Genomic DNA, 27,906 nt, shown 5'->3' with positions numbered 1-27,906 from the left:
CGAGGGCGGCTCTGGCTGAGGGCGGTGGGGCCGGGGGACAGCCCGGGGCAGCGGCCGAAACGGCAGGGCGGCGGCAGAGCCCGCTGCCCCCGGACGCCCCCGGCGACATGCTGGCAGATAACCTGGTGGAGGAGTTTGAGATGGAAGATGAGCCCTGGTACGACCACCGAGACCTCCAGCAAGGTGAGGGCGAGGTCGCCGGGGGTAGGGGTGGGGGTGGGGTCCCGGGGTGGGGTGGGGGCGGGTGGCAGATGTGGAAAGTGCTAGAAAGTTCCTTAGGTTGATGGTTTGGGGTACGCGGCCCGGGGCTCCCAGCGCTCACCTGGCTGAGGATCCGCCCATCCCGGCCGCAGAGAACAAGCGCGCGGCCCACGGCCCTGCGGATGCGCAACATTGGCTGGGCTGATGCGCGGCGCTTTAAGAAGGCGCTTTCGGGGGCTGAGCGGATCCATCCCCTTTGTGGACCTCAGAGGTGGGCATGGAGTGAACCTGCGTGCCCTGTTTTAGAAGGAAGCTGCTGACCCGGCTCCGGGTCCTGCTGTCCTGCTCTCCCACTTGCGCCTTTTATGGTCCGCAGAGTCTGCAAGCCGCTGCAGGTGGTGGGGGGGCAGTACTGCTGTGCGGTACCCGCGCCATCACTCTGTGTGAGTAAATTTTTAAAAATATTTCTTTGTTTTTGTTACCTGTTTCCCAGAAAGCAGAGTGGACTCTCTAAAGCCCAATATGGGAGCGAGTGCTTTTGATCCCACATACTTGTTATGAGAAGCCTGTAGACGCTGCTCAGATCTTAGCATCCCAGTTTACCACTTAGTTGGGTGTCAAACTGTTTTGGTTTGTTTTATTACTTACGAATTGTTCATCGGGTGCCAAGTGGAATTATTCCAGGACAGTTCTATCCTTTTCTTTGCATTCGGGTTTTCAACTAAAAATTATCCTGCCTTGGCTTTCTTGCTTGCTGCATCTCCAGAGACAATTGCAAGAATGCTCTCAGTCTGAAGCCAGTGGCCTGTTTTCTTGCACATTCGCAGCAAGATTTTGCATCTGGGGACACTGATAGACTCTTAACACCCTGGTAGGCTCCTTTAATTCTCCCAATAACGTCAAGTGCTGCTATAGTTACCTCTGGCTGAGGTAGATACTGCTGGGGAAACTAGGTTTTTCACTGCAGACTCCAGAGCAAACATTCTGAACCACCACACAGTGCGATCTTAAGGAATTCTTTCAAGCATCCTATTTGGCTTTTCTATATAATTACTTCCACTTTAGACTTGTAGTGAAAATTATTATCTTTTTGAGTTGGCTATTAAACACACTGCTGCTTGTTCACAATTCCACTGAATTTGACAGGGGAAAAAAGTGGGCTTGAATGAGCCATATTAAGAAAAGAAAAAGAAAACAAGTATAACATTGAGATGTAACAAGAATAAATTAATAAAAAAAAAGAAAAGAAAAAGAAAACAAGTATGTCTTTGGAGAGGTGGTAATTTGTTTGTTTGTTTTGTTTTGTTTTTTTTGCGGGGGAGGGGGTTCTACTTTGGTCTGTCTTGATTCCTTAATGTGCAGCCCAAATGGATCCCTGTACTAATATAATTATAGCTACCTACCTAGCAGTTACAGTGCCAATTTGCCATCACATTTCTCCATGTCCAGAAGACAAATTTGTTATATATTTAGCCTATTTCAGTTTTGCCCCATAAGAATTGATGACCTACTTTGATACTTCAGGACTAAAGCAACCACTGTGCCGTTGCAACATTTTACTGTATTAAGGCAGTTCATATAATCCAAGGAAGAGGTTTTTCTTTGACATGTTTAAGAAGCATCCAAAAGCTTCAAGGGCAGGCTGGTCTCCCATACCTAAGACCATATGTAATACTAGAAACTTGATTTAATATTTGTTGGCCTGGCAGAAGCTCTCCTCCATCCGTGCCCTAGTCCACCCAGAAGCCAACCCCCTTCTCTAGGAGGTTATCAGGAACAAACAGCTGTGATATCTCAGCCTACAGAGAGATAAACAAAACATGTTAGGGGCTATGTGTGGAATTCTTAACTTCTCATCCTAATGAAATTGTCACGCCTTCAAGTCTAACAAACCCTAACCTCTGAACTGCTTTGCTGTCTATTTCTATTTGGAATTTCTTCTATGCTTTCCATAGTTTTTTGCGTCTGTTACCACAGTGGACTTTGCCATAGCTTTTATATCATAAACCACATAAATTACAAATGAAGATGTGAAATCCTAACTGTTAGCTTGTCATTTCACTCCTGAAAGAATGATGGCTGCTCTTTTGAGCATCTTTTCCCCAGTTTTGCAAACTTAGATATTAAACGTTTTTGTGTATATGGTGTGCTGGGATTGATCCCAGGGCCTCAGTCTATGCTAGGCAAGCAGTGTACCACTGAGCCATCCTAGAGCTAAACTTTGAAAAGAGATTACAACTCTATCTGTCTCTGTCTCGGGGAAGGGGGGCAGGCGGAGGTTCTGAGACAGGGTTTCTCTGTGTAGCCTTGGCTGTCTTGGACTCACTTTGTAGACCAGGCTAGCCTCAAACTCATATCAATCTGCCTGCTTCTGCCTCCTGTGTGCTGGAATTAAAGGTGTGCGCCACCACGCCTGGCTACAACTGTTTCTCAAGAACACATTGTTTTCTCTATCTAGATATTAATGTAGGCAATGGTACCACTGTCCCAGCCAGCTGCCTTTTAGGGAGACATGTCTTCCATTCACTGGGGTGCTGTTCATGAATCCCCTCTGTAGAGACATCTCTAGAGACCCTCAGCATTTGCTGCTAAGTAGTTTGGGAGCAGCTCTTTCTTTCTCTTTGTGTAGTAGATTAAGAAGCTCTAATCCGATTTTATCATGTGTTCTTGGTCATCCTCATTATTAACTTAGGCAGATTTGTATTGAATAGATGGCCTAAAACATCTTACAAAACTTGAGACTTGTTTAAGATAGGGTCTTAATCTGTAGCCCAAGCTGACTTTGAACTCAGGCAGTCCTACCTCAGTATCCTAGTAAGGGTTTCAATTGCTGTGATGAAATGTCACAAGCAAAAACAAGTTGAGTTGGAAGGGTGTTTTTAGCTTACACTTTGACAGCATAGCCCATTACTGAAGGAATTCAGGGCAAGAACTCAAGCAGGGTTGAACCTGGAGGCAGAAGCTGATGCAGAGGCCACGGAGGGGTGCTGCTTACTGGCTTGCTCCCCATGCCTTGCTCAGCCTGCTTTCTTACAGAACCCAGCACCACCAGCCCAGGGCTGGCCCCACCCACAACAGGCTGGGCCCTCCCACACTTATCACTAATTAAGAAAATGCCCTACAGGCTTGTGTATAGGAAGTATTTTCTCAATTTTGGCTTTCTCTTCTCTGATGACTATACCTTGTGTCAAATTGACATAAAACTAACAAGAGTACTCAACCTCCCATTGGGCTTAAAGGTATAAGCCATAGAGCCTAGCCTTTTTATTGGGGGGTGGAGGGGCACATATAGAGTGTATATGGGAGTCATTTCTCTCATTCCAGCATGTGTGTCTTGGCAGTTGAACTCGGGTTATCAGGCTTAACGGCCAGTGTTCTTACCCACTAAACCATTCTACCAGTTCTTTACTTGGTGTGTAACCCAGGCCAACCTCAAACTCAAAGCAACCTTCCTACCTCAGTCTGCTGAATGGAGACATTACATGCCTCGGTGTATTATTACTGTGTTGGAAAGGAGGAGCGTGCCATCTGCATGTGCATCTGCATGTGTGGAGGGCATAGAAGAGCGTTGTGGAGGCAGATCTCTACTACTTATATGACTTCCTACGATCAGACTCTGATCCCTGACCTGGGAAGGCAAAACCTTTGCCCTCTAAGCAAAATTTTATTTTTAGTTATTTTATTTTCTGTGTATGTTTGCCTGCATGTATGTATGTGTACCAGAAGATGATGTCTGATTCCTTGGAATTGGAGTTACAGGCCGTTGTGAGCTGCCGTGTAGGTGCTGGGAACTGAACCTAGGTTCTCTGCAAAAGCAGTAAGTGCACTTAACCTCTGAGCTATCTCTCCAGCTCCGTGGCCTGCTTTATAAAACAACATTAAAAAAAAAAAAATTCCAGCAGAGCACAGTGGCAGAAGTGGTAGTACACACCTTTCCAGGTGGATCTCTGAGTTCAAGGCTAGCCAAGGCTATACCGTGAGACTGTCCTTTTTTTTTTTTTTTTTTTAATCCATTTTCTAAAGCATTAGGACTATTACATTTTCTTATTTAGTAATCTAGTAATGGATGCCATTATCTACGTAGACAAACTGTGTCAGCATTTGTCAGGGCCGTCCTTTCTATTCAGTTGAAAATAGTGAGAGCATTCTAACCTGAGTCAACAATGGTCTCGTGCTCGGATCTTGTTCCATGTCAGGCTGCGCGGAGGCAGAGACGCTTTGATGAGGACCTTTGTTAGAGGACGGAGTTGGCACACTAAGGGTACTGACAGTGATCTCTGGGCACATTCTTTTCTGGGACAGTGGGAGCCTTCTATGTCGGTAATAATGGCTCTTGCTTTGAAATGTGCCCTCAAGAACACGGTGGGAAGGCTTCAAAGACTGGTTTTTCCTTTAGACCAGCTGCCACTGCGTTCTCAGTTGTGGGCCGTGCAACCTTTAGAATAAGGATTTGGGTCATAGGTGTATAGATGAGCAAGTGAAGTAGTAGTTTAAAGGAATACTGAAAGTCCTTTGCAAGATGAGTACATCTTTCTGAATTTCAGGCCGAGCCAACTCCAAATTCCTGATGTGCACTTAATTGCTGAATCATTGTTTAGAGGGTCATTAAAACTGACACCATCATTTTTTTATGTTTATGTTAAGGCGTGTGTGTGTGTGTGTGTGTGTGTGTGTGTGTGTGTGTTTGTGTGTGTGTTCTCAATTACAGTAATGTTGGCAACAGACATCGAACAGGAATGTCACCAGATGACGCATTTGACTTTGTAATAGGAAAAGCTTACAGCCCTGGTGTTAGTGAATTACTGCTGCAGACTACAACTAATAGAACGCTGTCCTCAGCTAAGAAACAAGTAGAATGAAAAGACAATAGTAAATTCTGTAAGAAAGATCTTTAAAAAAAAAGCAGTCAGCTACATTGCTAATGTCTTTGCCCAAGTCAGAGCTGAGTGAATAACTAAAGTTAGCAGCGTACACTGTGGAAGTAGAGCATACTAGGGCTCAGGTTGCAATGAACTAATGCCCTTACTTTTCCTGTATGTGGTCTTGGGTTTGATCCCTGGCACTGAAGAAAAACAACAACTTGCCAGGACTGATGGATGGAAGAGTGACAAACAGGTAGAACACAGATACATTGTAAACATATGGTATTTATAGTGACTGCCTAAGAAAAGACGATGGAAATCTTTATTGTAATAGCAAGACAAGCAGGTGCTCAAAGCCTTGGAACTATATGATTTCTTTCCTTTGTGCCTTAATTAAAAAATAAAATTAAAAAGCCAGGTGCAGTGGCACACACCTGTAATCCCAGAACTCAAGAAAGCAGAGGCAGGTGGATCTCTGAGTTCGGGGCCAGCCTGGTCTACAAAATGAGTCCAAGACAGCCAAGTCTACAAAGAGAAACCATGTCTCAAAAACCAAAAAATTAAATTAAAGAGCATTCAGCATTTTCCGGTTCCCTCCACCAATTACTTAGAAGCACTTCTTGGGCTTCCTGCCAGCTTTTGGCTCTTTTTGGTTGTGAAGGCCAGATGCTACATGACAGGAAATGACGTGTTTTAAAGACTAAAACAGTCCGTTGTCTTTACACTAACAGATGAAGTAATGTCCTACTATACAGCGTGACCTCTTGGGTGTGTTCTTGTTGTTACGCTTTGACTTGCTAGAACTCTAAACATTCCATGAAATATTCAAATGACTGAAGCTTTAGGTTACTGACTCTGCTGGGGACTCTGTTTAACTGCAACTAAGGACTGAGGTAAGGATGAGTCTCAAATTCTTGTTTATTTGCTGTTGGCTGCTAACGGGAAAGAAAAGCGAGGTTATAGTTGACGTGTGCAGTAGCAGGAAACATGCTGATGCTGACAGGATAAGCAGTTAATTCGTACGAGAAACTCAAGTCTTGATTCTGAAGAGGTCTCACTCAGTGTTTTAGTCAGTTTACTTGGCTTAGTTTTGTTTTGTTTTGTTTTGTTTTCTTTCTTAATTGGTGAGAATTGGCCTCTATTTTGTGAGAATTGGTTTTTATTTTGTATTTTTTATATTTTCCATTATGTGTATTCATGGCGTACTGGTGCTGTGTGATGTACAAACATTCTCATATCAGTATATAATGCATGATGAGAGTATTCCCTCCTATCTCCTGTCCACACTTTGGTCCTCCCAGGCCCTATTGGTCCCTTTTGCACCCCTAGACAGTTTTGCTTACTACACACACACACACACACACACACACACACACACACACACACACACTGACTTTATCTGTGTCAGCTCAGGTGTTAATTACTAGTTTCTGACCTGTCTCAGTTAGGTGTTGCCAATTTGCAGCAGGCCAGTGGAAAGACAGGCAATAGGAGATGCTGATGGTTTAATGCTGTGTCCTTATTGGGGTGGTTTTGGTTTTGTTGTTGTGTTTTAGATTTATTTATTTTATACATATGGATGTTTTGCCTGCATGTATGTATGTGTACTACATGTGTGCCTGGTACCTTTGGAGGCCAGAAGGAGTTGGATCCCCTGGAACTGGAATTATGTATAATTTTCAGCCACCATGTAGGTGTGGGAATTGAATCTGGGTTGTCTACAAGAGCAACAGGTACTCTAAACCACTGAGCCATCCTCCAGCCCCAGTAGTGTGGGCTATACACACACAGTACATTAGCTACAAGTAGAAAATAGTTATTGTTAGCCATATGCAGTTTTTGTTTATTTGGGTATTGTCGGTTTTGTTGAGATGGGCTCTCTACAGAGCCCTGGTTCTCCTGGAACTTAGTATACAGAGCAGGCTGGCCTTGAAGGCACAGAGATATGCCTACCTTTTTTATTTTTTGTGACAAGCCTCACTATGTACTGCTGGCTGGTTTGGATCTCAGGTAGACCAGACTGTCCTCAAACTCACTGAGATCTATCACCTGCCTCTGTTTCCCTGATTGGATTAAAGGCACACACTGCCACTACTGCACAGTGACTGTAGTTCTTTTTTTATTCTGTTGTTTTTGCCTTTTGAGACAGGGTCTCATTATATAACACTGGCTGGCCTGGAACTTGCTGTATTAACCAAGGCTGGATTCCATATATATGCTCCTACAATAATAGATTTCCATACGGTTTGTTTTTTTTTTTTTTCTCTGTGTAGCCTTGGCTGTTCTAGACTCCCTTTGTAGACCAGGCTGGCCTCTAACTCACAGAGATCCGCCTGCCTCTGCCTCCCAGAGTGCTAGGATTAAAGACATGTGCCACCATGCCCTCCATATGGTTTTTCAAATGGCTTTTAGAGTTGTTTCTCCCTATATTTCTTCTTTTACTGTTCTCTCCAGTCCTGGGAAGCGTTGGGGAAGGGTGAAAAAAATCAAGGTATATTGTATGAAAAACAAACAAACAAACAAACAGAAAAAGTGTTATGCCTGGAACTGAACTGGACTGGTATATAGTAGATTTTTTGCTTTGGATTCCCCCCCCTCCCCAATCCTCACCTTTGGTGAGGGAAAAGCAACCCAGTACAATACTAATTTTGTTGTTGGGTGGACATTACTATATTATAAAGTTTTTCCTTAATTACCATTTATTCTAGGTTAACTTGTACTATCAGTAGTGAAGGATAGATGCTTAATCTGATGGGCTGATGTTAACTCTTGTTTGTCAACCTTTAAAAATTAAGCTTAAAATCATGTGGCTTTTTTTATGATACATAATTTGTATTCCAGTAGCTGAAGTGATTTACCATCACATGGAATACAATTTAAACTTCTCTGCTATGGCTTGTAACATTTTACATGGCAGCTCTTTGCCCGCTTCTCCCATCTCAGCCCACTCCACTCTTTGTTCCTGTGCCTTCTTCCTTGCTACTTGCCAGGGTATAGAATATGATAAGTTATTTCCTGGCTCTTCCGTGATGATGTTCCATCTTTCAAGCCATAGCTAAAATTAGATTCCTCCTTACATAATTTAACTTTTTGCCTCTTATAGTCAGTATCAAATTAATCACCAAATCCTTAATGGCTTTTATTTTGAAGTCTCCTTTTCTCCATCACCAGTGTCTGGTGTGAGCCACCATCCTTCCCCACTCATGATCCTAAGGTCCTATCACTGTGCTCTTCCTTCGTTCCATTCAGAGAACCAGCCTGCCAAGCCTCCCTAGGTCTCCGCCTACTTTGGAATAAAAAACAATGTCTTGCTCTCCAGCTTTGTGCTACCCAAGCTGGCGTACCTTGGAGTCCCGTTCTGCTTCAGTCTCATTGGCCTCCTCAAGAGCTTCACTCACGACTCCTCCCCGGGCCCCTGCCTTGCTTTGCCTCTGCCTGGAGTTCCGTTCCCTCGCATGTTCGCTTCCCCAGGTTCCTCACATCTTTACTGTAGGGTCACCTGTGGTTTAGCTGCTCACATCGACATGCCTCCATGCATCTTATTTGCTTCGCACAATCTCTTGAGTATCTACTGTTCTTTATTACATTGTGCTCCTTTCTCCTGTAGGCTGTAAGCCCCAAAAAGGCAAAGCAGCTTATAAAATCTGAGTTCTTATACTCCCCAGGACCTATAATGTAGTCTGGTTTTGCTGAATATGTATGTGAGTATGTGTTGAATACAATTGTCAGAGCAACAATTGGGTGGTGATAGTGCTATCACATTTGAAAATTTAGTGTTTAACACAGTCCAGCTTCCCCTAGCCACCTAGGAAAGTCAACAAAACAGGAGCCTCACCTGTTTTGTAGCCAGTTTAGAATAGCAACAGTCATCTTTAAACCAATGCCTTGTAGAAATACTTTCTATATTGCCACTTAGTTTGGAAAGAACTTCCTGTATTAGTCCATTTGATTGTTACAATCTGATATCAACAGAATAGTCACTTCTCCAAATAAGTGCCAAAGCTCAGTTCCCAGCATCCACATGAGGCAGCTTAAAACCACCTTAATTCCAACTCTGGCCTCTGTAGGCATCTACACTCATTTGCATATACCTAAACACACAGTTAAAAATGGCAAAAATGAAACATTTAAAAATCACTTTTCTAGAAAATATTAGTCAGAACTGGGCCTTATACTTTCCTGCCCAGAGGCCTACTGTATCATAGAACTGACCCATAAACAGATAATTATTTCATTTACCTGTGTCACCGTAATTGTTGACATTTTTAAAGTAAAAGCCTTATGTTCTGGCAACTCCCCCTCCCCCAGCTAAGTTCAGCCACCAACCTTCAGAACACCATTAAAGAGACAGGTGATAGTGAAAAGCGAAAGATTTATTCAACATGGCTACACTGGGAAGAGGACCGACTATGAGGAGCCTAATGACTGCACTCCCATGTCCATTAGAGGGAGAACTAGCATGGAGTGTAAGTGAAAACAGAGGGAAAGAGGTTTGTGTAGCTCTGTTGGTCGAGATACAGTCCTGCCCACCATTGTTTTGACTCTGGTCTGCCCTGTGGGCTGGCTGATAAGTTGTCAGAACTGTGTGAAACTGGAAGGGGATTCGAGGGAGAGTTCATTATTTGGGGGACAGGACACAGGTCTCTCTTGAGACTATTTTTCCTTTCAGGGTGTTTACATTGCCACCATCATTTTGTATTTCTTTTTATATTATTACAAATTTCTGTTCTTGGGATTATAATATAATATAGCAAAACCTGCCTTATTTGCACATATGTCCAAGGAGATAGTTGACAAATAAGCTTTATAACAGGGAAGGCAGATGTGGCTGCTCACACTTGCAATCCTCAGCTTTAGGAAACTGAGGCAGGATGGTTGCTATGACTGCTCAGGACAGCCAGGGCAACAGTGAAGCCTTGTCTCAGAGGTGGGTGTGGATGGATAAAATGGTGAAACAGCACCTGGCTCTGTGTTTGAGGGAAGTATGGATCAAAAGCATATTGCTGCTCTGCTTAAGGCCCAGGGGTGCCAGCAGTGGCGGCAGAACATGCCTTTAATCCCAGCCCTTGGGAGGCAGAGACACGAGGATCTCTGAGTTCAAGACCAGCCTGGTCTACAAAGCAAGTCCAGGACAGCCAGGGCTGTTGTTAGACAGGGGAACCTTGTCTCAAAAAACCAACCCAAACTAAAACAACAAAAAACCCTAAAAAAACAAAAAAAAAGTAAACAAAGCAATTGTGATAAATTCTGTGGGAAAAGGAGAGTAAGAGACAGACTCGTGAAGCAAGTATCTTACTATTGGTGTGCTTTTCCCCTTCTTGCATTAATATTTAGTTCCCTTAGCCAGATGGTGGTGGAACACACCTCTAATCGCAGCACTTGGGAGACAGAGGCAGATGGATCACTGTGAGTTCCAGGCCAGCCTGATCTACAAAGACAGTCCAGGACAGTGAAGGCTGCACAGAGAAACCCTGTCTCAAAAAACAAACTATATATATATATATATATATATATAAATATTTAGTTCCCTTGAGAGTCCAGGATAGCAGATTGGAGAGATAGCTCAGCTGTTAAAAGCATGTACTGCTTTTGTGGAGGACCTAGATTAGGTTCTTAGCGCCCACATCAAGCAGGTCACAACCTCCTATAACGCCAGTTCCAGGGGAGCCAGTGCTTGCCTCTGACCTTCAGTGGTGCATAAACTCATAAGCACACACACACATAAATTCAAAGGAAAAAAAATGTTTAAAGAGTCCAGATATCAACCTTTACTTTTTTGTTTTGTTTTGTTTTTGTTTTTTTGTTTTTCGAGACAGGGTTTCTCTGTGTAGCCTTGGCCATCCTGGACTCACTTTGTAGACCAGCCTGGCCTCGAACTCACAGCGATCTGCCTGCCTCTGCCTCCCGAGTGCTAGGATTAAAGACGTGCGCCACCACGCCCGGCTCAACCTTTACTTTGATGGTTGTGTTCCCAGCAGCTTGATGGGAATTTTGGAGGCTGCAGAGAGGCCAGCTTGTGCTTTGGCTCAAGGATTCATCTTAAAAGCAGAATGTCAGGATTTGAATAAAGTTATTGCCAAATGATGACTTTAGAATTTTAATACTGAATGGTCGTTCCTGAATGAATGCCCACATCCCTGTGAAGTAGATTGCTGTCTTTCATGTCTGACAAGGGTGCATGAGTACTTCACCTGCTAGCCGGCCCCAGGTCAAACTGAATTTTGAGTAGGACTGTGTTTTGTTTTTTTGTTTTTGTTTTTCCAAGCCATTCTGCATTCCATTGGGATATGATTTGTGTGTGTTGGGACTTGCTTTATATATTTTAAGAACTAGGTTATATAAAATGTTGATGTGAGCTCATACTTGCTGCCGTCTAAGATTTGTTTGTTGTGGTAGATCTCCAGCTTGCTGCTGAACTCGGAAAGACACTGCTGGATCGGAACACAGAGCTGGAGGATTCTCTTCAGCAGATGTACACAACCAATCAGGAGCAGTTACAGGAAATTGAGGTAATTTACTCAGTGAGAGAGCTACATCCTCTCTGAGGTGTGGCTCTTTACTGTTGAACCAACCAGTCACATGCTGCTAAAATAGCACTTGTAGCTAGAAACAGTGCTCAACTTCCAAGTAGTCGTTTTTTGAGAAATTGAACTACCAAAGATATTTTCTTTAGCTTTTACACTTTCTTTCGGTTTTCCTAGTATGTAAATCTCCTCTGATTTTTAAAAGGTTTTTTTTTTTCAACCTTGGTAAAATATACAAGAAATAAACAATCTAGGATTTGCCAGTATATAAAAGCAAAGTAAAGCTTTACTTCATTTAAGTTTTTTCTTTTAAAAATTAGTGTGCGGGGTGTAGTGGCACACACCTTTAATTCCAGCACTTGGAAGGCAGAGGCAGGTAGATCTCTGAGTTCAAGGCCAGCCTGGTCTACAAAGGGAGTCCAGGACATCCTAGACTGTTATCACAGAGAAACCCTGTCTGGGGCCGGGGAGGAAAAAGAAAGAAAATTAGTTAATATAAAGTATACAGAAAAGCATGATTATATAAAACAGTGCACATCAAAGATACACGCATATCTCCATATACACACTATTGACACCCCCTGCGTACTGTTCCTTGGTGGCACCTCCCTCCCTCCAACTAAACAGTATCTGATTTTATAGTGTATTTAAACTCCCCATGCTTGAACTCAAAGAATTAATAAAACTCTTGTTATATTTATTTGCTTATTTATTTAATTATTTATTTGGGCAGAAGGTCTTGTTCTGTGATGTGGGTCAGTTTCAGATGTGCAGTGCTCCTGCCTTAGCCCATGCGGTCACCATCCCATTCAGACACGCTAGCCTGGCCTCTATTTGAACTTCGAATGAGTGGAATGACTTGTGCAAATTTTATGCAAATTTTAAATGAACCTCCTCTTTAGTTTCATTTGGTGCTGTGAAGTGCACATTTTGAGTACACATTCTGAGACTGAATAAGACTCCCAGCCCTAAACTTTGCAAAATGTTTGTTGATTGTTCCTCACTAGATAGTGTTCCTCACTAGACAAGTAATTAAAACATGAGATGGGAGGTCTTGTTTTTTGTTTTTGTTTTAATTTAGAAAAGTAATAAGCCAAGTGTGGTGATGCACAAGACAGGTGGACCTCTGAGTTCGAGGCCAGCCTGGTCCACAGAGAGAGCTCCAGGACAGCCAGGGCTACACAGAAAAGTCCTGTCTGATAAAAAATTTTTAAAGAAAGAAAAAAGCAAAATAAAAACAAAATCAATATCAATTATGGCTGAGAACCAAAGAGTCAGCACTTATCCCCTCACCCAGAGAAATTTAAAAATATTCTGGAACAAACTATTCAGGATAGATGAGGAATATTGGTAAATTGGTGAAAATAGTAGGATAAAATTCCTAAAACTCTTACTTACTATGAAGAACACCAAAGACTTATTTGAGGGTGGGGGGGGGGGGCATGGCACAAGTGTGCGTCAGAGGACAGTATGCACGAGGCAGCTGGTTCTCTCCTCCATTCTGTGAGTTCCAGGGAAAAGCATCTTGATAGCTGTTTTTAAACCTCAAAGACAATGCTTAACAAAAACACTGACCATCTTTTATGATGACTGTTTGAAACACACGAATAGCCTTTGAAAGAATATTTGTATTAGTATTATAATCATAATCAGTCTTTGGAAGCTGAACATCATACACCTTTAATCCTAGCACTTTGGGAGGCAGAGATGGGCAGATATCTGTGAGTTCAAGGCCAGCCTGGTCTGCATAGTGGGTACCAGCCAGCCAGGATTACATTGTTGAGACTTTGTTTTTAAAAAAAAAAAAAATACATTTTTAAAGTTTTAGAAAATTGTTTTTATGTGTATAAGTATTTTTTCTGCACTCATGTCTACACATCATGTGTGCCTGGTGCTCATGGGAACTAGAAGAGGGCATCAGATTCTGTAGAACTTATGAGAACCTCTGTGTGAGTGTTGGGAATTGAGCTCCAGTCCTCTGGAGTAGCAACAAGTGCTCTAAGCTGCTGAGCCATCTTTCAAGCCTTCAAAAAAAAAAAAGAAAAAAAAAGAAAGAAAGAAAAAAGAAACAGTTGAGTAAGCTATTGAAAGTAATGGTTTTACTGGCTTCAGAAAGGCCTATAGCTTGAACACCCAATTTTAAAATTACATTTATTATTTACCCGAATTTGTAAACACACACATGCACACGCACACCTGTTGCGGTCAGAGGACAACTTGTGGAGTCTCCTTCTACCATTTGCGTTTCAGGGATCAAACAGTTCTTCAGGCTTTGTGGCCAATGCCAGCCCTACACATCTAAGTTCTTAAAGAGCGCCAAGAAAAGCAGGCTTGGTTGTTTCAGGTCCTGGATGGGAGAGGGATGCTGTGGAGGGTGATGGGATTTGACACCATCTTTCCTGTGCCCATGTGGTCCTGTTACTTTGTTGCTTTGGCGCTTGCACTGTCCCAACAGAAGTTGTACTTGCCTGTTAAAGTACATCCCAGAGCATCCCATTTTGCAAGAATTCATTCCTTGGGAATGAGGGGAGGAGAAGAGAAAGGGAGGAGAGAGAGGGAAGAGGGAGAGGGAGGAAGAAGGAGGGAGAAGAGAGTGAGAGCACGCCTGTGCCTGTGCCTGTGCACACCAGAACCAGAGATTAATGTGAAGTATTTTCCTCTACTGCTTTCTCTTTTTTGTTTGTTTGTTTGTTTGTTTGTTTTCTCTGTGTAGCCTTGGCTATCCTAGAATCGCTTTGTAGACCAGGCTGGCCTCGAACTTACAGCAGTATGCCTGCCTCTGCCTCCCGAGTGCTGGGATTAAAGATGTACGCCACCATGCCCAGCCTGTATTTATTTCTAAGTTGACTTTATTCTACTTTCTCTTCATTTCCCATAATAATACCAAGATAACACTAGGGCTTGCTGCATTTATTCATGGTGCACATAGTAGGTAATTGGCTAATGTTTTTTAAATCAGTCTCCTAAGAAGAGAACAGAGCTCTGAGCACTTCTTAACTGTGGGTGTCTACCTCTGGAGACTTTAGAGGGGATGCAGGGAGCATTGGCCTGTGCATTCTGAGGCTTTGGGCATACGCCCTTGATTATATTTGCAAAGAGAGAGTTCAGCCATGTAAACTGCCTCTCAGATGTGTCTGCTCCATTGTGGAATGGTGACAGTTGGTACACTACATTGGTACAGGGTGCTCTGAAGGGATGATGAGATCATGGGAATTATGTTTTGGACTTCTGTGATTATTACATCATTAATTACTCATTTTCAGAATATTTACAGTGGAAGAGTCTTAATTCTGAAGAAAATTGTTGATTTAGTGGACAGTAGATCTTAAAAACTTGGCAAGCTGGGGCTGGGGAGATGGCTTGGTGCAGCTATGCAAACATGAGTTTGGATCCCCAGCACCTACATAAAAGCCAAATATGATGGCATATATCTGTAATACAATGGGACCAGAGACAGGGGATTCCCAACACCAGTCTAGCCCATAGGTGAACTCTAGGTTCAGAGAAAGACCCTATCACAAAAAATCAAAGAAGACACCTAATGTCAGTCTCTGGCCTACACACACACACATACATACACACACACACACACACACACACACACGCTAACTTGGTAAAATTTGTTTTCTTCTGTTTGTTTGTTTGTTTGTTTTTTTCCCCGAGACAGGGTTTCGAGACAGCCTTGGCTATCCTGGACTTGCTTTATAGACCAGGCTGGCCTGGAACCCACAGAGATCCACCTGCTTCTGCCTCCCCAAGTGCTGGAATTACAGGTATGTGCTAACATACCTGGATCCTTGATAAGCTTTTACTTGTGTAATTATATCTGACTTTTATTTTCATATTCTTACTTCCCCAGTCCTGTATGTTTTATGGTGGAAATACATTACTGTAACCAGGGGGGTACACTTTTCATCATTCAATAGGAAGTACTTCTTCATTAGTATTAAAGGTTACTTTTGCAGTAAATTTAAAGGACTTGGCTATAATCCTTGATTAAAGCATAGTCCTCACACTGCTGGGAAACCAAATTTCCTTTTGCTGTTGGGTCTTTTGTTTTGTTTTTTGAAACAGGGTCCCTCTATGTAACCCTGACTGGCCTGGAACTCCCTATGTAGACCAGGCTGGCCTCAATTCAGAGGTCCACTTGTCTCTGTCTTCACCAGGGCTGGGATTAAAGGTGTGCACCACTTGGGGTTTGGGGGGTTTTGTTTTGATTCTATTTTGTTTTGGTTTTGAGGGGGTTTTGAACAATGAGTTCTGGGGACTGAACTCACTTTACCAACTGAAGTGTCTTCCTGAGGCTGATGTTCCTGCCAGAAGTTGTCATTTTTGTCTACTTTGCTAGCAATCCCATGGTTCCCCATCTTGCACTGGCTTATTTGTTTGTGTTGTTTTGAACTGGGGTTTTGGAGTTTGTTTTTGTTTTTGAAACCCCTTTTCCCCTATTCAATATGGCAGTCAGATCTGAAGTAGTATCCCAGATCCTGAACTGAGAAAATGAGTCCATTTGAGGTCAATGGTGGGAAAGATAACGTTTCCTTCTATGCGAAGTGAAGAGGAAAATACCAGTGTAGAGCCTGAGGCTGAGGCCTGATGCCTGCCTTACAGCACTTACTTAGAAGCACTTACTTAGCCTTTCTTTGCAGTCGCTGACTAGGTGAGACTCCCTTGTAGGTTGTCTGTGACTTGAAGACTGAACGGCTTTTCAGATTAATTTTGGCATGATATAATTAAACCCCTACCGTGTGAAAACAAGATTCTTGGCATTCTTGGGTTATCCTCAAAGCCCAGTCCTCTAAAGCTTAAGATACCACAAGTTCTTCAATGGCTTCATTGTGTCTTTATCACAGATTTTATATAGTGAACAAGAGGCACTTTCTGTAGGCTTTTAGTGGCCTCTTTGTACTTATTTGCATGTTGACTTATTTCTTGTATGTTGGCACAAACCTAAGTTGACAAATTTTTTAAGAGGCTTAACTTAGGACTTGTACAATATATGGTATGTATTATACGTATCTCACCTTCAGGCTTCTGAGTGTTATGCTGGGGCCATGGGAGTTAGTGGTTAATAGGCTTTTTCCCAGGAGGTCTGTAGCCAAGCCCATCACAGAAGCTTTCAAACTAACCCTTCCTTGACATTTGTACTCTGAACTATGTGGTACTGAACAAAGATGAACAGAGGTCTAGAAATTAATATTTAGCTAGTGAATTATAATCCCTTCTAAATATGTAAGAAACAAGCTAAATAGAGAACAGTAACTATTCCTTCCCAGAAAGAGTGACCGTGACAGTCAAGGCTTGAGTTGATTGTTGTGTTGTCTTGAGAGGAATGAGTGCTTGGCTCCCAGCTCCCACATCATGCAACTTACAACTGACTATAACTCTGGCTCTAGGAGGAATCTGACACCTCTGGCCTCCACAGGTTCTGCATCCATGTGCCCATATGGCACATTCAGACACACACATTTAAACATAGTAAACATAAAATTTCAAACTTTCCCCTTTACTATGGCCATCAGACTGGAGTTACAGACAGTTGTGAACAGACATGTGGATGCTGGACATTGAACCAGGGGTCATTTGGAAGAGCAGCCAGTGCCTGTAATTGCTGAATGATCTTTCCAGCCTCATACAAATAAATCTTGAGGGGGTGGGGGGGGGTGGAGAAAAGACAGCCAGGGGTGGTAGTGCATGTCTTTAATCCCAGCATTGAGAGGCAGAAGCAGGTGGATTTCTGTAAGTTCAAATTTGAAGCCAGCCTGGTCCACAAAGTGAGTCTAGGATAGCCAAGGCTACACAGAGAAACCCTGTCTCAAAAAACCAAATAAAAAAGTGTTCCCTAGGAGAAAGGAGGGTGGGAGAAGGGCCTAAAGGAGGTTGGTGTTTGCTCTGTGTCTTCAGAAGTTTTTGATAGAGCTATCTATTGAATTTGAAGACAGAAAATCCATAGATAATATATGAAGCTGAGAGGAACACTGAGATGACTGGGAAAATTATGAAGCCTGGTAAATAGCAAGAGTGCAAGGTTTCTCTTTAGTTGTTGTGGCCACACTAAAATGAAAACTGAAAAATAGAAATAGATGTGCACTTGGACGAAGACATCTCAAATTTGTTCTGAGATGACTGAAGATAAAAGTAGAGGTGTTAAGGCCAGCCTGGTCTACAGAGTGAGTTCCAGGACACCCAAGGCTACACAGAGAAGAAAGGCTGTCTCAAAAATAAATAAATAAATAAATAAATAAATAAATAAATAAATAAATAAATGTGTGTGTGTGTGTGTGTGTGTGTGTATTTAAAAACATGATGGGTATGGTTTAGTTACCTATATAAAGCCAGAATTTGAATGGATTGAGAAGTCATGAAGTAATACAAAGTTAAGGTGACTAGTTTGTAATGTTAGGGAATTTGTAGTTGTAAGAACATAACATCTGGGAATGTAATGTTAAGGTGGAAAATACTGTATCAGGCAAACTATAACCTGATTGTAGTGAATGACAGCAACCAAGTGATATGAGGGGGAAGTAGTAAGTAGCCATTAAAAATAGTTTGGGAGTAGAGTTACAGCTTACAGGCAGTTTACTTGCCTGGAACGCAGGGCATCTGGATTCAAGTCCCTTCAAAGCATGCATGTGCATATCCATGTCAGTTTATCTTGGTGAGTGCTAGACTCCAGAGAAAAAGCCACTGAGCTGCATCCTGCATGGCTTGATGCTGTAAGACCTGACTGAGGTGTCAAGGGAAATGAAGAAGTACAGAAAAGCTGGGATTGGTGGACCATGTTCACTCTGATAGAAGGCACCAAATGCAGCAGCAGCCTGGACCGGAAGTGTTTATTTAAACACTTGGATGGAGGAGACAGGTTTTTTGTTTTGGTTTGTTTTGGTTTATTTTGGTTTTGGTTTTTTGAGACAGGGTTTCTCTGTGTAGCCATGGCTGTCCTGGACTCACTTTGTAGTCCAGGCTGGCTTCGAACTCACAGAGATCCACCTGCCTCCCAAGTGCTGGGATTAAAGGCATGCGCCACCACGTCCGGCCAGAGACAGGTTTTTTAATGTACAGCTGATAAAGCGAGTTTGATTTTGGTTTTGGTTTTTCAAGACAGGGTTTCTCTGTGTAGCCATGGCTGTCCTGGAATTCACTCTGTAAACCAGGCTGACGTAGAGCTAAGCTCGTCTGCCTCTGCCTCTGCCTCCTGAGTGCTGAGATTACAGGTGTGGGTCACACCACAGTTTATGGTATACAGCTGAATGAGGAGGCAGGCTTAGCTAATCTTGGTGGGAGGTTTCTACAGGGGAGCAGTTTCAGGCGGTAGTCACCCAGGAGGAATCTGTGGTGTTTGATAGTTTGCACATATATTGGTCAGTTTGTACACCCTCATACTTAAGACTGGAGGGAGTCTTCGCCATTCTCACGGGTCTGAGGCATCAGGAACTTGACATAACTGTGTCCATTCAACAGCGTACATCCTCTCAGGATGGCATCTGCTCCTCGAAGCCACTCAGCTTCCTCAGCTCACACCACTGATTCAGCACAGAGGGACTTCCAAGATTTTCCAAGATCTCCATTTCTCTCATTTATTCTCTCCATGTGCCAGTAGTCAGAGAGGTTCTGCTAAAATTTCAGATTCTTGTTTCTGTCGTGGTCTCACTGCATCAGCATTTGAGGAGAACGGGTCTAGGTCCCTGCAGTTGTCTTTCAGGTGAACCTTAGCATTGCACGTACGAAGTTTAAAAACTAATTCTAAATGAAGATGACAGTAGCTATCTCTTACTGAACACTTTCGTCATTTCTCAGATACCAGACTGGGTTCTATATATTAAACTTCATGTAAATAAATGTGTATGTAGAAGGAGAAATAATGGATGGTTTAACAGGAATAAAATGTGTGTTTTCATATGCATATATTGGAGATGTTCAAGTGAGTACTTAGGTGGTTTTGAGTTGCATCTTATACACGATAATGAAGAACAGTGTGCTCTTGGAGCAGGGATTAGATGGAGGAAAAGGACTGTGACTGTGAGGGTGGCAGCTTACTGGGAGACGAGTAGATAAAAGCTAGTGAAGCTCTGTGGTGTGGAGTCCTCTCGCTCTGGCTCCTGGCCCAGCAGAGTCTAAAGTTGTGCTCAGTGGTTAACCTTCGTTCTGCCTGGTAGACGGGGCGGCCGTGCAGCCTGCCTCTGCTTCTCAACTGCCGTCCACAGGCCTTAAGCCAACAACACATATTCTGGAGCCACATATCCTGGTCACATATGGTAATCTTTACAGCCTCGTGAGGTCCTGGTGAAGAAATCACAGAAAAATTAGCAATGGCAAAGGGCCTTCAAGCCTGTACTCTCAGTTAGAATACCGCTGCCTCCTGCACAATTCTGGTGTTGTCCTCACTAAAAGACTCAGTTCATAAACTGGCTTTTTATGAGCCTTTGTGGGACTCAAGTAGAGGATGTAAGAATAGTTTCTTTTTAATAAGTTGTCTGATTACACATTTGCCTTTTTTAAGGTTATTGTGAGTCAGTCTCAAAGAATACTTAGGACTTGTTATAAATTATAAACTGTCGTATAAAATGTCTATACTGTATACGTATTTATTTTGAGAGAGAGAGTGTGTATGGTGTGTGTGCTTGTGTGCAAATGTGCAACAGCATGCATGTGGAGGTCAGAGGACAACTTCCAGGGGTCAGTGTCCTTCCTCACATCATGTGAGCTCTGAAGATTGAAATCTGGTCATTGGGCTTGCATTAAGTACCTTACCCCTGAGCCATCTTACCACTCCTACCATATATATTCTTTTGACCCTAAGCGCTTTACCCAGGCCAGTATTTCTAAGAAATTAAACACATTCCTGTGGATGGCAGGAAACCACTGTGTCATTGCCAGCCAAAGGCAGAACCATGAGCTTTCTCCTGAAGGTCTGAAGAGGCTTCCTACCAGAAGTTCATTTCCAAGGGACCGAGAGAAATTTGTGGAGGTTCAGACAGTGAAGATACGTGGAGTTTCATAGATACCATGCTACATGTTAACTTAGCTCATTTAATCGTGTCTGTTCTAGCAGTTACTAAGGTCTACAACCTTTTACCCTTCCAAACCCATTACCACATCCGCATCCCAGAAGTCCTAGTGAGGTCTTCCTTTTCAGTTTGCAGCAAATTAATTTGGTAGCAGTAAATCTTGAACTGATCCAAGGCTGTTTGTAATCTTATACTTTTTTTTTCTTTCTCTTTTTGTTTCGTTCATTTGTTTTTCAAGACAGGGTTTCTCTGTGTAGCCCTGGCTCTCCTGGACTTATAGACCAGGCTGGCCTGAACCTCATAGAGATCTGCCTCCCAAGTGCTGGGACTAACAGCGTGTGCCACCACGTCCGGCCTAGCTTTATACTTTTTGATGCAGAAGTATCAATGCTTAATTACAGAGTCCTGCCCAGACCTCACAAGGACATTAAAAAACATGCTATAATGGTGTCAACTTAAAAAATTTTCAGAATACTTTTGGCCCCAAGAGAGTCACATAAGTTGAAGTTAAAAAGAGGTTGTTAGTTCTGTTGGCACTGATGTGAGTTTCTGAAAAGGGGCCGTGTCATCATCACCAATTATCACTTAGCTCTGTGTTTTTTGTTTTGTTTTGTTTTAAAAGATTTATTATTATGTATACAGAGCTCTGCCTGCTTGTACATCTGCAGGCCAGAGAAGGGTATCAGATCACATTATAGATGGTTGTGAGCCACCATGTGGGTGCTGGGAATTGAACTCATGACCTCTGGAAGAACAGTCAGTGCTCTTAACCTCTGAGCCATCTCTCCAGCCCCTAGCCCTGTGTTTTTTAAAGAAGACTGCTGAAAGCCATCGGAAGTGTTACACCTGTAACCCCAGCACTAGGAGTCTCAATCAGGAGGGCCAAAGGTCAGAGCCAGCATGGCTGGGATATGTAACAGACTTTGTCTCAAAAAACAAAGGTCACTTGGCCCTGATGGTACTTGAAGAGTTGTGTTCAAGAAGTGTTTGTAAATCAAGTCTGCTCTCCCCCCCCCTTTCTGGTTGTGTCCGGAGAAAAAGGAGCAGGAATGTTCCGCTTGGAATGTACGCTAGGCTTTAGTGGGAGTGGGTAGGGAAGGAGGCCAGGTGACCTAACTGTGGTATTAGCATTGTGCTTATTCCCCTTATCCTCAGTCTTAGCAGAACCAAAATAAACCACCTGCTAAGTGTCTGTCTCATGAGTAAGGAGGATAGTAAAGATAGCATTCTTGTAGATTAGTAAAGTATCTGGTAAAATTAATGTATTTTCACTAGTTTTTGTCTGAAATGCCTCATTCAAGAAAAAGGTTTGTTTTTCTTTTTTAAGATGTATGTATTTATTGTGTATACAGTATTCTGCCTGCATTCCAGAAGAGGACACCAGATCTCATTATAGATGGTTGTGAGCCACGATGTGGTTGCTGGGAATTGAACTCAGAACCTTTGGAAGAGCAGCCAGTGCTCTTAACCTCTGAGCCATCTCTCCAGCACCCGATTTGTTTGTTTTTCAAGTAAAAAGCATCAAAAATTTCCACTTTAAGCTTTTCTTTCTTTTTCCTTTTAGTTAAACATATTTTTAATCTTTTCTGTTTTTTAACGTATCTGTATAAATGTTTTGCCTGAACATGTGTATATGCACTGTGTGTATGCCTGATACCTGCAGAAGCCGGGAGGACCAGCTCCCCTGGAACGAAAGCTAAGAGTGCTGAACAGATGCTGGCAGCGAACCCATGTGCTCTGCAAGAACAGCCAGGGCTCTTAGCCACTGAGCCATCCATCTCTCCAGCCTCTGTTAAACACATTTTATTTAAACTTTTATCGTGTTTTTCAAGTTTTTCTTGAGGGATGGTCATATTTCACCTTGCGTTTTAAATATTAAGCATATATTTTGTAAAATTAGACTAGCCTCATGAACATGGGAGTTTGGAAAGCACTAATGGAACTAAGCACATCGAGGGCAGGCTCTTCCTTTTTCTATTATTAAACGCTTTATTGAGATTTAATGTTTTCTTTTCCAATAAGTAGGCCGATGACAATGTGATATAGTAAAAAGTTCCCATTGGTCTTTGTCCTGATTTCTGGCTGAAAACCCTTCTAAAACTGTTTTTGTCCTGAGTAATGATGAGGAATGGCCACAGTATTAGACAGTTGCAGTTGCTAGCCAGGAGAGAGGTGAGCAGATCATCTGTCAAGTTCAGCCTTTGACAAGACTCTAAAATAAGGCTGTGGGAGCTTCTGGGCTGGCAAACACATCACCATGGCAGAAGGCTGCTGAGCCCACAGGTGGGAACCCTGGGCCTCACCCGGCATTGGTTGGTGTTGGAAACCAGAGACCCGGTGTGGAAGCATGCAGGGCATCTGTAGCTGTTTGTGTTAGCTGACGCCACTCTTCTCTACAGTATCTGACCAAGCAGGTGGAGCTTCTACGGCAAATGAATGAGCAGCATGCAAAAGTGTATGAGCAATTAGATGTCACAGCACGAGAACTGGAGGAAACCAACCAGAAGCTGGTTTCTGAGAGCAAGGCCTCCCAGCAGAAAATCCTGAGGTAAGAATTCTAACTGTAACCAAGGAATTAGTATTTCTAACTGTAACAAAGGAATGAGTAAAGCTTGAAGTAGAATGTGCCTCTAGAAGGTGCAGGCAGTGCCGGAAGAGGGCTCGTTTATTAGGACAAGGATTAACTCTTAAGTCCTTTCCAATTAAGAAAGCCAAGTTTGAGTGTCTCACACCTAATCCCCATTATTGGTTCTGATCTTAATTTAATTTGACAAGCAGCAACCAGCTTCTGTTTTCTTCACAGCCTGACTGAAACAATTGAATGCCTACAAACCAACATTGATCACCTCCAGAGCCAAGTGGAGGAGCTGAAATCTTCCCACCAAGGAAGAGGGAGGCAGAAGGCATGTGACCAGGAGAAACCAGCACCCAGCTTCTCCTACCTGAAAGAGCTCTATGACCTCCGCCAGTAAGTGCCTGTCTTGCTGTGTTTGCATGCTGGGCCACCTGTGTGCTGACAGACTCTGATGACAGGAGATGGGAAGCTCCGTTTTAGGAACTGCCCTGGCCTGCTAGAACAAAGCCAATGAATGTTTAACTGAGAGTTCATGGGTGTCAGTGATTATGAAAATAGTTTTTAAGTTTTTTCATTTTAATTTGTTAAATATTAGTTCAAGGGGCTGGACAGATGGCCCAGTGGTTAAGAGCACTGACTGCCCTTTCAGAGGACCCGAGTTCAATTCCCAGTGCCCATGTGACAGCTCACAAGTGTCTGTAAGTCCAGCTCTGGAGGCTCTGACACCCTCACACCAATACACATAAAATAAAATTAAGATTGTTAAATATATATGTGTATGTATATTAGTTTAAGATGAGTAATACTTCTGCTATAGTACAAATTTGAGAGTTGTATTTCACTTTAGAATGAATTTTAAAAATGGAAACTTGGAAAGCTGAGCATGGTGGCTCTAGTCCTAGCACTCCAGAAGCAGAGATAGGCTCTGTGAGTTCAAGGCCAGAACATAGCAAATTCTAGAATGGCTAGGGCTACAGAGAGACCTTGTCTCAAAAGAAAAATTTTGATAGAACAAAAATTGAGGCAAAAGCCGGCCAGTGGTGACCTATGCCTTTAATCCCAGCACTCAGGAGGCAGAGGCAGGTGGATTACTGTGAGTTCAAGGACAACCTGGTCTACAAACGAGTCTAGGACAGCCAAGGTTACACGGAGAAACCCTGTCTTTTAAAAAAAAAAAAAAAAAAATTGAGGCAAAAGAAATATTTTCACTTAAAGAAATGACTTTATAATTTGCACTTTTGAGTTTGTATCTTTAATAATGTTTACTAAATACCTGTTACACTGCAGTTGATATGCCAGACATGAGGGCCAAAATGATCTGATCTGTGTCCTCATGACCTTTCATTCAAAGAAGGAGTCAGATGCTCCATAACCAAGACACAAATACACACAAGGTGCCTCGAACTGAGCAGCAGTGAGGCCAGTTTGTGCTTCTTACCCTTTTTTGCCATACTACCTATGGGAATTTTGAGGTTTGTTTTTTTTTAACTGATCTATGAGTAGGGCAGAATGCCCTTAGGAATTACTTTATTGCTGTGTTCTTACAGTGGAGCAGTAGTGTTTAGTTTTCCCCTAGGTCCCTGGTCTATCTGGTCTCAGGTACCAAGTACCACTGGGTGTGGGTTCCACCACCAGATATTCTTGGTTACTCCCACAAGCTCCGTGCCACTGTTGCAACAGCACACCTTGCAGGCCGGTCACTCTCATAGATGGAGGATTTGTGTCTGGCTTGGGGTTTGCCTTTCTCCTTTGCTGGAATGCAGAGTGTCTTCTAGCACCATGAATACTTTGTGGACATCCATGGAGGTGAAGACTCTGTAGGCACCAACTAGCTGAACTTCTCTGTGTGCAGTGAGTTGTGCCAGTGTTGTCTTCAGCAGTGGGGCCTTACTGTCTGTTTGTGGGGAGACACCAAAAGCCTTGGCAATAGCCGAGGTTGTTTGAGGGTTCTCATGGGATCCCTTCAGCCAAGAACGTGATTCAATGTAACCCAGTCCTGGTACTGGAAACTTTGTTTGTTGACAAGAGATGCCAGACTGTGCTCTTACATTGTCTCAGTAAAGTAGAAGGCTGAAGTTCAGAGAAATGGAGCAACTTCTTCAAGGTTGCACAACTAGTGCTAACTGCAAACTGAAGCCCAAATTTTACTCATAGTGACCCCTTCAGTCAACTTTATTTCTTGAGTATTCCATGCTTAACTGCTGAAAAGTCTTACATTGACGAGTGGTTCCATCTTTTTCAATAGGGTGGAGTTAGGGGATGAGGGCTTGAGAAACTGATCAGACAGAACAGAAAGGGTTCACATGACAGCCGGATACAGTGGGGAGAAGCTGAGAGCAGCTCTTCCCAACAGAGGAGTTTTTCAGATAAAGTCTCATACAGCCCAACTGGCCTCAAACTCCTGATCCCCCTGCCTCAACCTCCCACGTGCTGAGATTGCATGTGTGCACCTGGCACTGTGCATGTTTTCCAAGAGCAGATACTCTTTTCCTCAGGTCAGAATTTTTGGTGTGAACCTAGATCTTCCCCAGTGGTGTTGATGTGTATCCCAGGCTAAAAGTCCAAACATTGTGTTCCTTAACCTTGGTTTTATGTGATGGAGAACACTTAAAACCCCGTAAGTCCAGGTAACAGACCAACAAGATGAGAATCGAGGGTGTGCGTGCTGGGTTTTAAAGACTGCCTCACTGATCTGCAAGTGAAGATGAGAACCTGGTCCATTGTATTTCCTAGTAAGCAGCTGTCATTCTCCTGGTCTTGGAGTGGGTTTTCTATTACTATTTTACTATTAGGGGAAAATCAGTCACAAAAACTATATTTGCTTTCAAGAATTTGCCAGCCTCATATAGTTTCATTTTAGCTACTAATTGGAGCATGGAATGGGCTAAAAATTGGTGTCACAGCTCCTTTAAAGATTAGTTGAGCTGGGAAGCACTTGGAAGGCAGAAGCAAGCAGATCTCTGAGTTTGAGGCCAGCCTGGTTTACAAAGTGAGTTCCAGGACAGTCAAGGCTACACAAAAAAACCTTGTCTTAAAAAACAAAGATTTAAAAAAAAAACAAAGATTTAGGTGAAAAACTCCAGCAGCATCCTTTGCAGTATCAGTTGACCTTTATATATTTCCATGTTTTCTCATAGACACTTTGTATATGACCATGTGTTCGCTGAGAAGATCACTTCCTTGCAAAGCCAACAAAGCCCTGATGAAGAAGAAAACGAGCACCTGAAAAAGGCAGTGACGATGTTGCAGACGCAGCTGAGTCTAGAGAGGAAGAAGCGAGTGAGCGTGGAGGCCGAGTATAAAGTGGTGCTGAAGGAGAACAGCGAGCTGGAGCAGCAGCTGGGGGCCATAGATGCCTACCGAGCCCGGGCACTGGAGCTGGAGGCGGAGGTGGCTGAGATGCGGCAGATGCTACAGACCGAGCATCCTTTTGTGAACGGTGTTGAGAAGCTGGTACCCGACTCTCTGCTCGTTCCTTTCAAGGAGCCCAGCCAGAGTCTGCTGGAGGAGATGTTCCTGGCTGCTCCAGAAGCACATAGAAAACCACTGAAACGCAGCAGCAGTGAGACGATGCTCAGCAGCTTGGCAGGGGGTGACATCGTGAAGGGCCACGAGGAGACTTGCATCAGGAGAGCTGAGGCTGTGAAGCAGAGGGGCATCTCCCTTCTGCATGAAGTGGACACTCAGTACAGCGCTCTGAAAGTGAAGTATGAAGAGCTGCTCAAGAAGTGCCAGCAGGAGCAGGACTCACTGTCACACAAGGCTGTGCAGACCTCTAGGACCAGGGACCTGACAGGACTGGCCACCCAGTGTGAGGCTGGAGCCAGTGGCTGGGACCCCAGCCCTGTAACCCCAGAGCCCATCAGTTCCCCCACCACTGCACCTCCAGAATACAAAGCACTATTTAAGGAGATATTTAGCTGCATCAATAAAACAAAGCGGGAAATAGACGAACAGAGAACAAAATACCCATCTCTCTCCTCTTACTCTTAACGAGACCTCCAGTTGTAATCTGCGTGTTTACTCTCACCCCTCTCCCATTCAGACACATAAGAACAGTCTCCAAAGCTTGATGCTGCTAATGACATTTGCCTTGTTGCTTTGCTTGCTTGGCAAAAGCAGGAAAAGAGGTGGCTGATAGTGTTGACTCTAGGGTCCCTAGGAAATCTCGTGATAGCCTGGCCTCTGGTTGGGGCATTGACTAAGCTGATTTCCAGCAAAGGGCCCAGAACTAGTGGAGGGAGGTTCCTATAGTACTTGGGAGTAGGCTGCGGTACCTACAGTGTGGGGCAAAGGACAGAACTGGAGCAAAACTAAGGCTGTTCCTGTTGTTTTCATATTCAGCTTTTCAAACTACTTGGAGCTCCAATGGCTACCTAACTAAAATCCTTTTCACAAACACTGTCGTTCTGAGGAATGTTGAGAAGGCAAGAATCTAACCTGAAATAGATGGCGTTAACAAGCTCCTTAAGCCCTCTAATTTGTGTTGCATCGCCTACCAGTTGAATGATGATTGACAGGTAATTCCAATATATCCAGATTCAAATGAATAGCAGTCGAAATGGCAAGTTTTGGTTTGATCAGAGCCTGTTGGTATATGCCCGCATTCAGCTGTTTTACCCAAAGCTAGGCGTGTAAGAGGAACTCAGTTTTCAAGGGGAAACCAAAGGGGAAAGCTGCTAGGTGTGATTTGCACTGGCCACTTGGCAGCCACAAGCTGCTGCTCCTCAGCTCCT

The 27,906-nt window shown here is 43.3% G+C and overlaps 1 protein-coding gene across 1 annotated transcript; it reads left to right on the top strand.

Moving 5' to 3' along the window:
* The first annotated feature begins 7 nt into the window (after positions 1-7).
* Cdr2 (cerebellar degeneration related protein 2) lies at positions 8-27,906 on the top strand. Its single transcript, XM_051145156.1, has 5 exons — positions 8-183; positions 11,460-11,572; positions 22,995-23,143; positions 23,399-23,563; positions 26,308-27,906. Exons 1-5 carry the CDS (start codon positions 108-110, stop codon positions 27,161-27,163), a joined length of 1,359 nt encoding a protein of 452 aa, XP_051001113.1. The 5' UTR covers positions 8-107; the 3' UTR covers positions 27,164-27,906.

Source organism: Acomys russatus, chromosome 5 (genome assembly GCF_903995435.1).
Source record: "Acomys russatus chromosome 5, mAcoRus1.1, whole genome shotgun sequence".
Classification (NCBI taxonomy): Eukaryota; Metazoa; Chordata; class Mammalia; order Rodentia; family Muridae; genus Acomys; species Acomys russatus.
This window is presented reverse-complemented; position numbering and strand designations above follow the sequence as displayed.

Bases quoted from the DNA above. Each gene is read 5' to 3' on its own strand.
- Cdr2 (XM_051145156.1), top strand. From the start codon at position 108: ATGCTGGCAGATAACCTGGTGGAGGAGTTTGAGATGGAAGATGAGCCC. The intron at 11,573-22,994 runs GTAATTTACTCA...TCTTCTCTACAG, and splicing joins AGCAGTTACAGGAAATTGAG to TATCTGACCAAGCAGGTGGA. The intron at 23,564-26,307 runs GTAAGTGCCTGT...GTTTTCTCATAG, and splicing joins GAGCTCTATGACCTCCGCCA to ACACTTTGTATATGACCATG.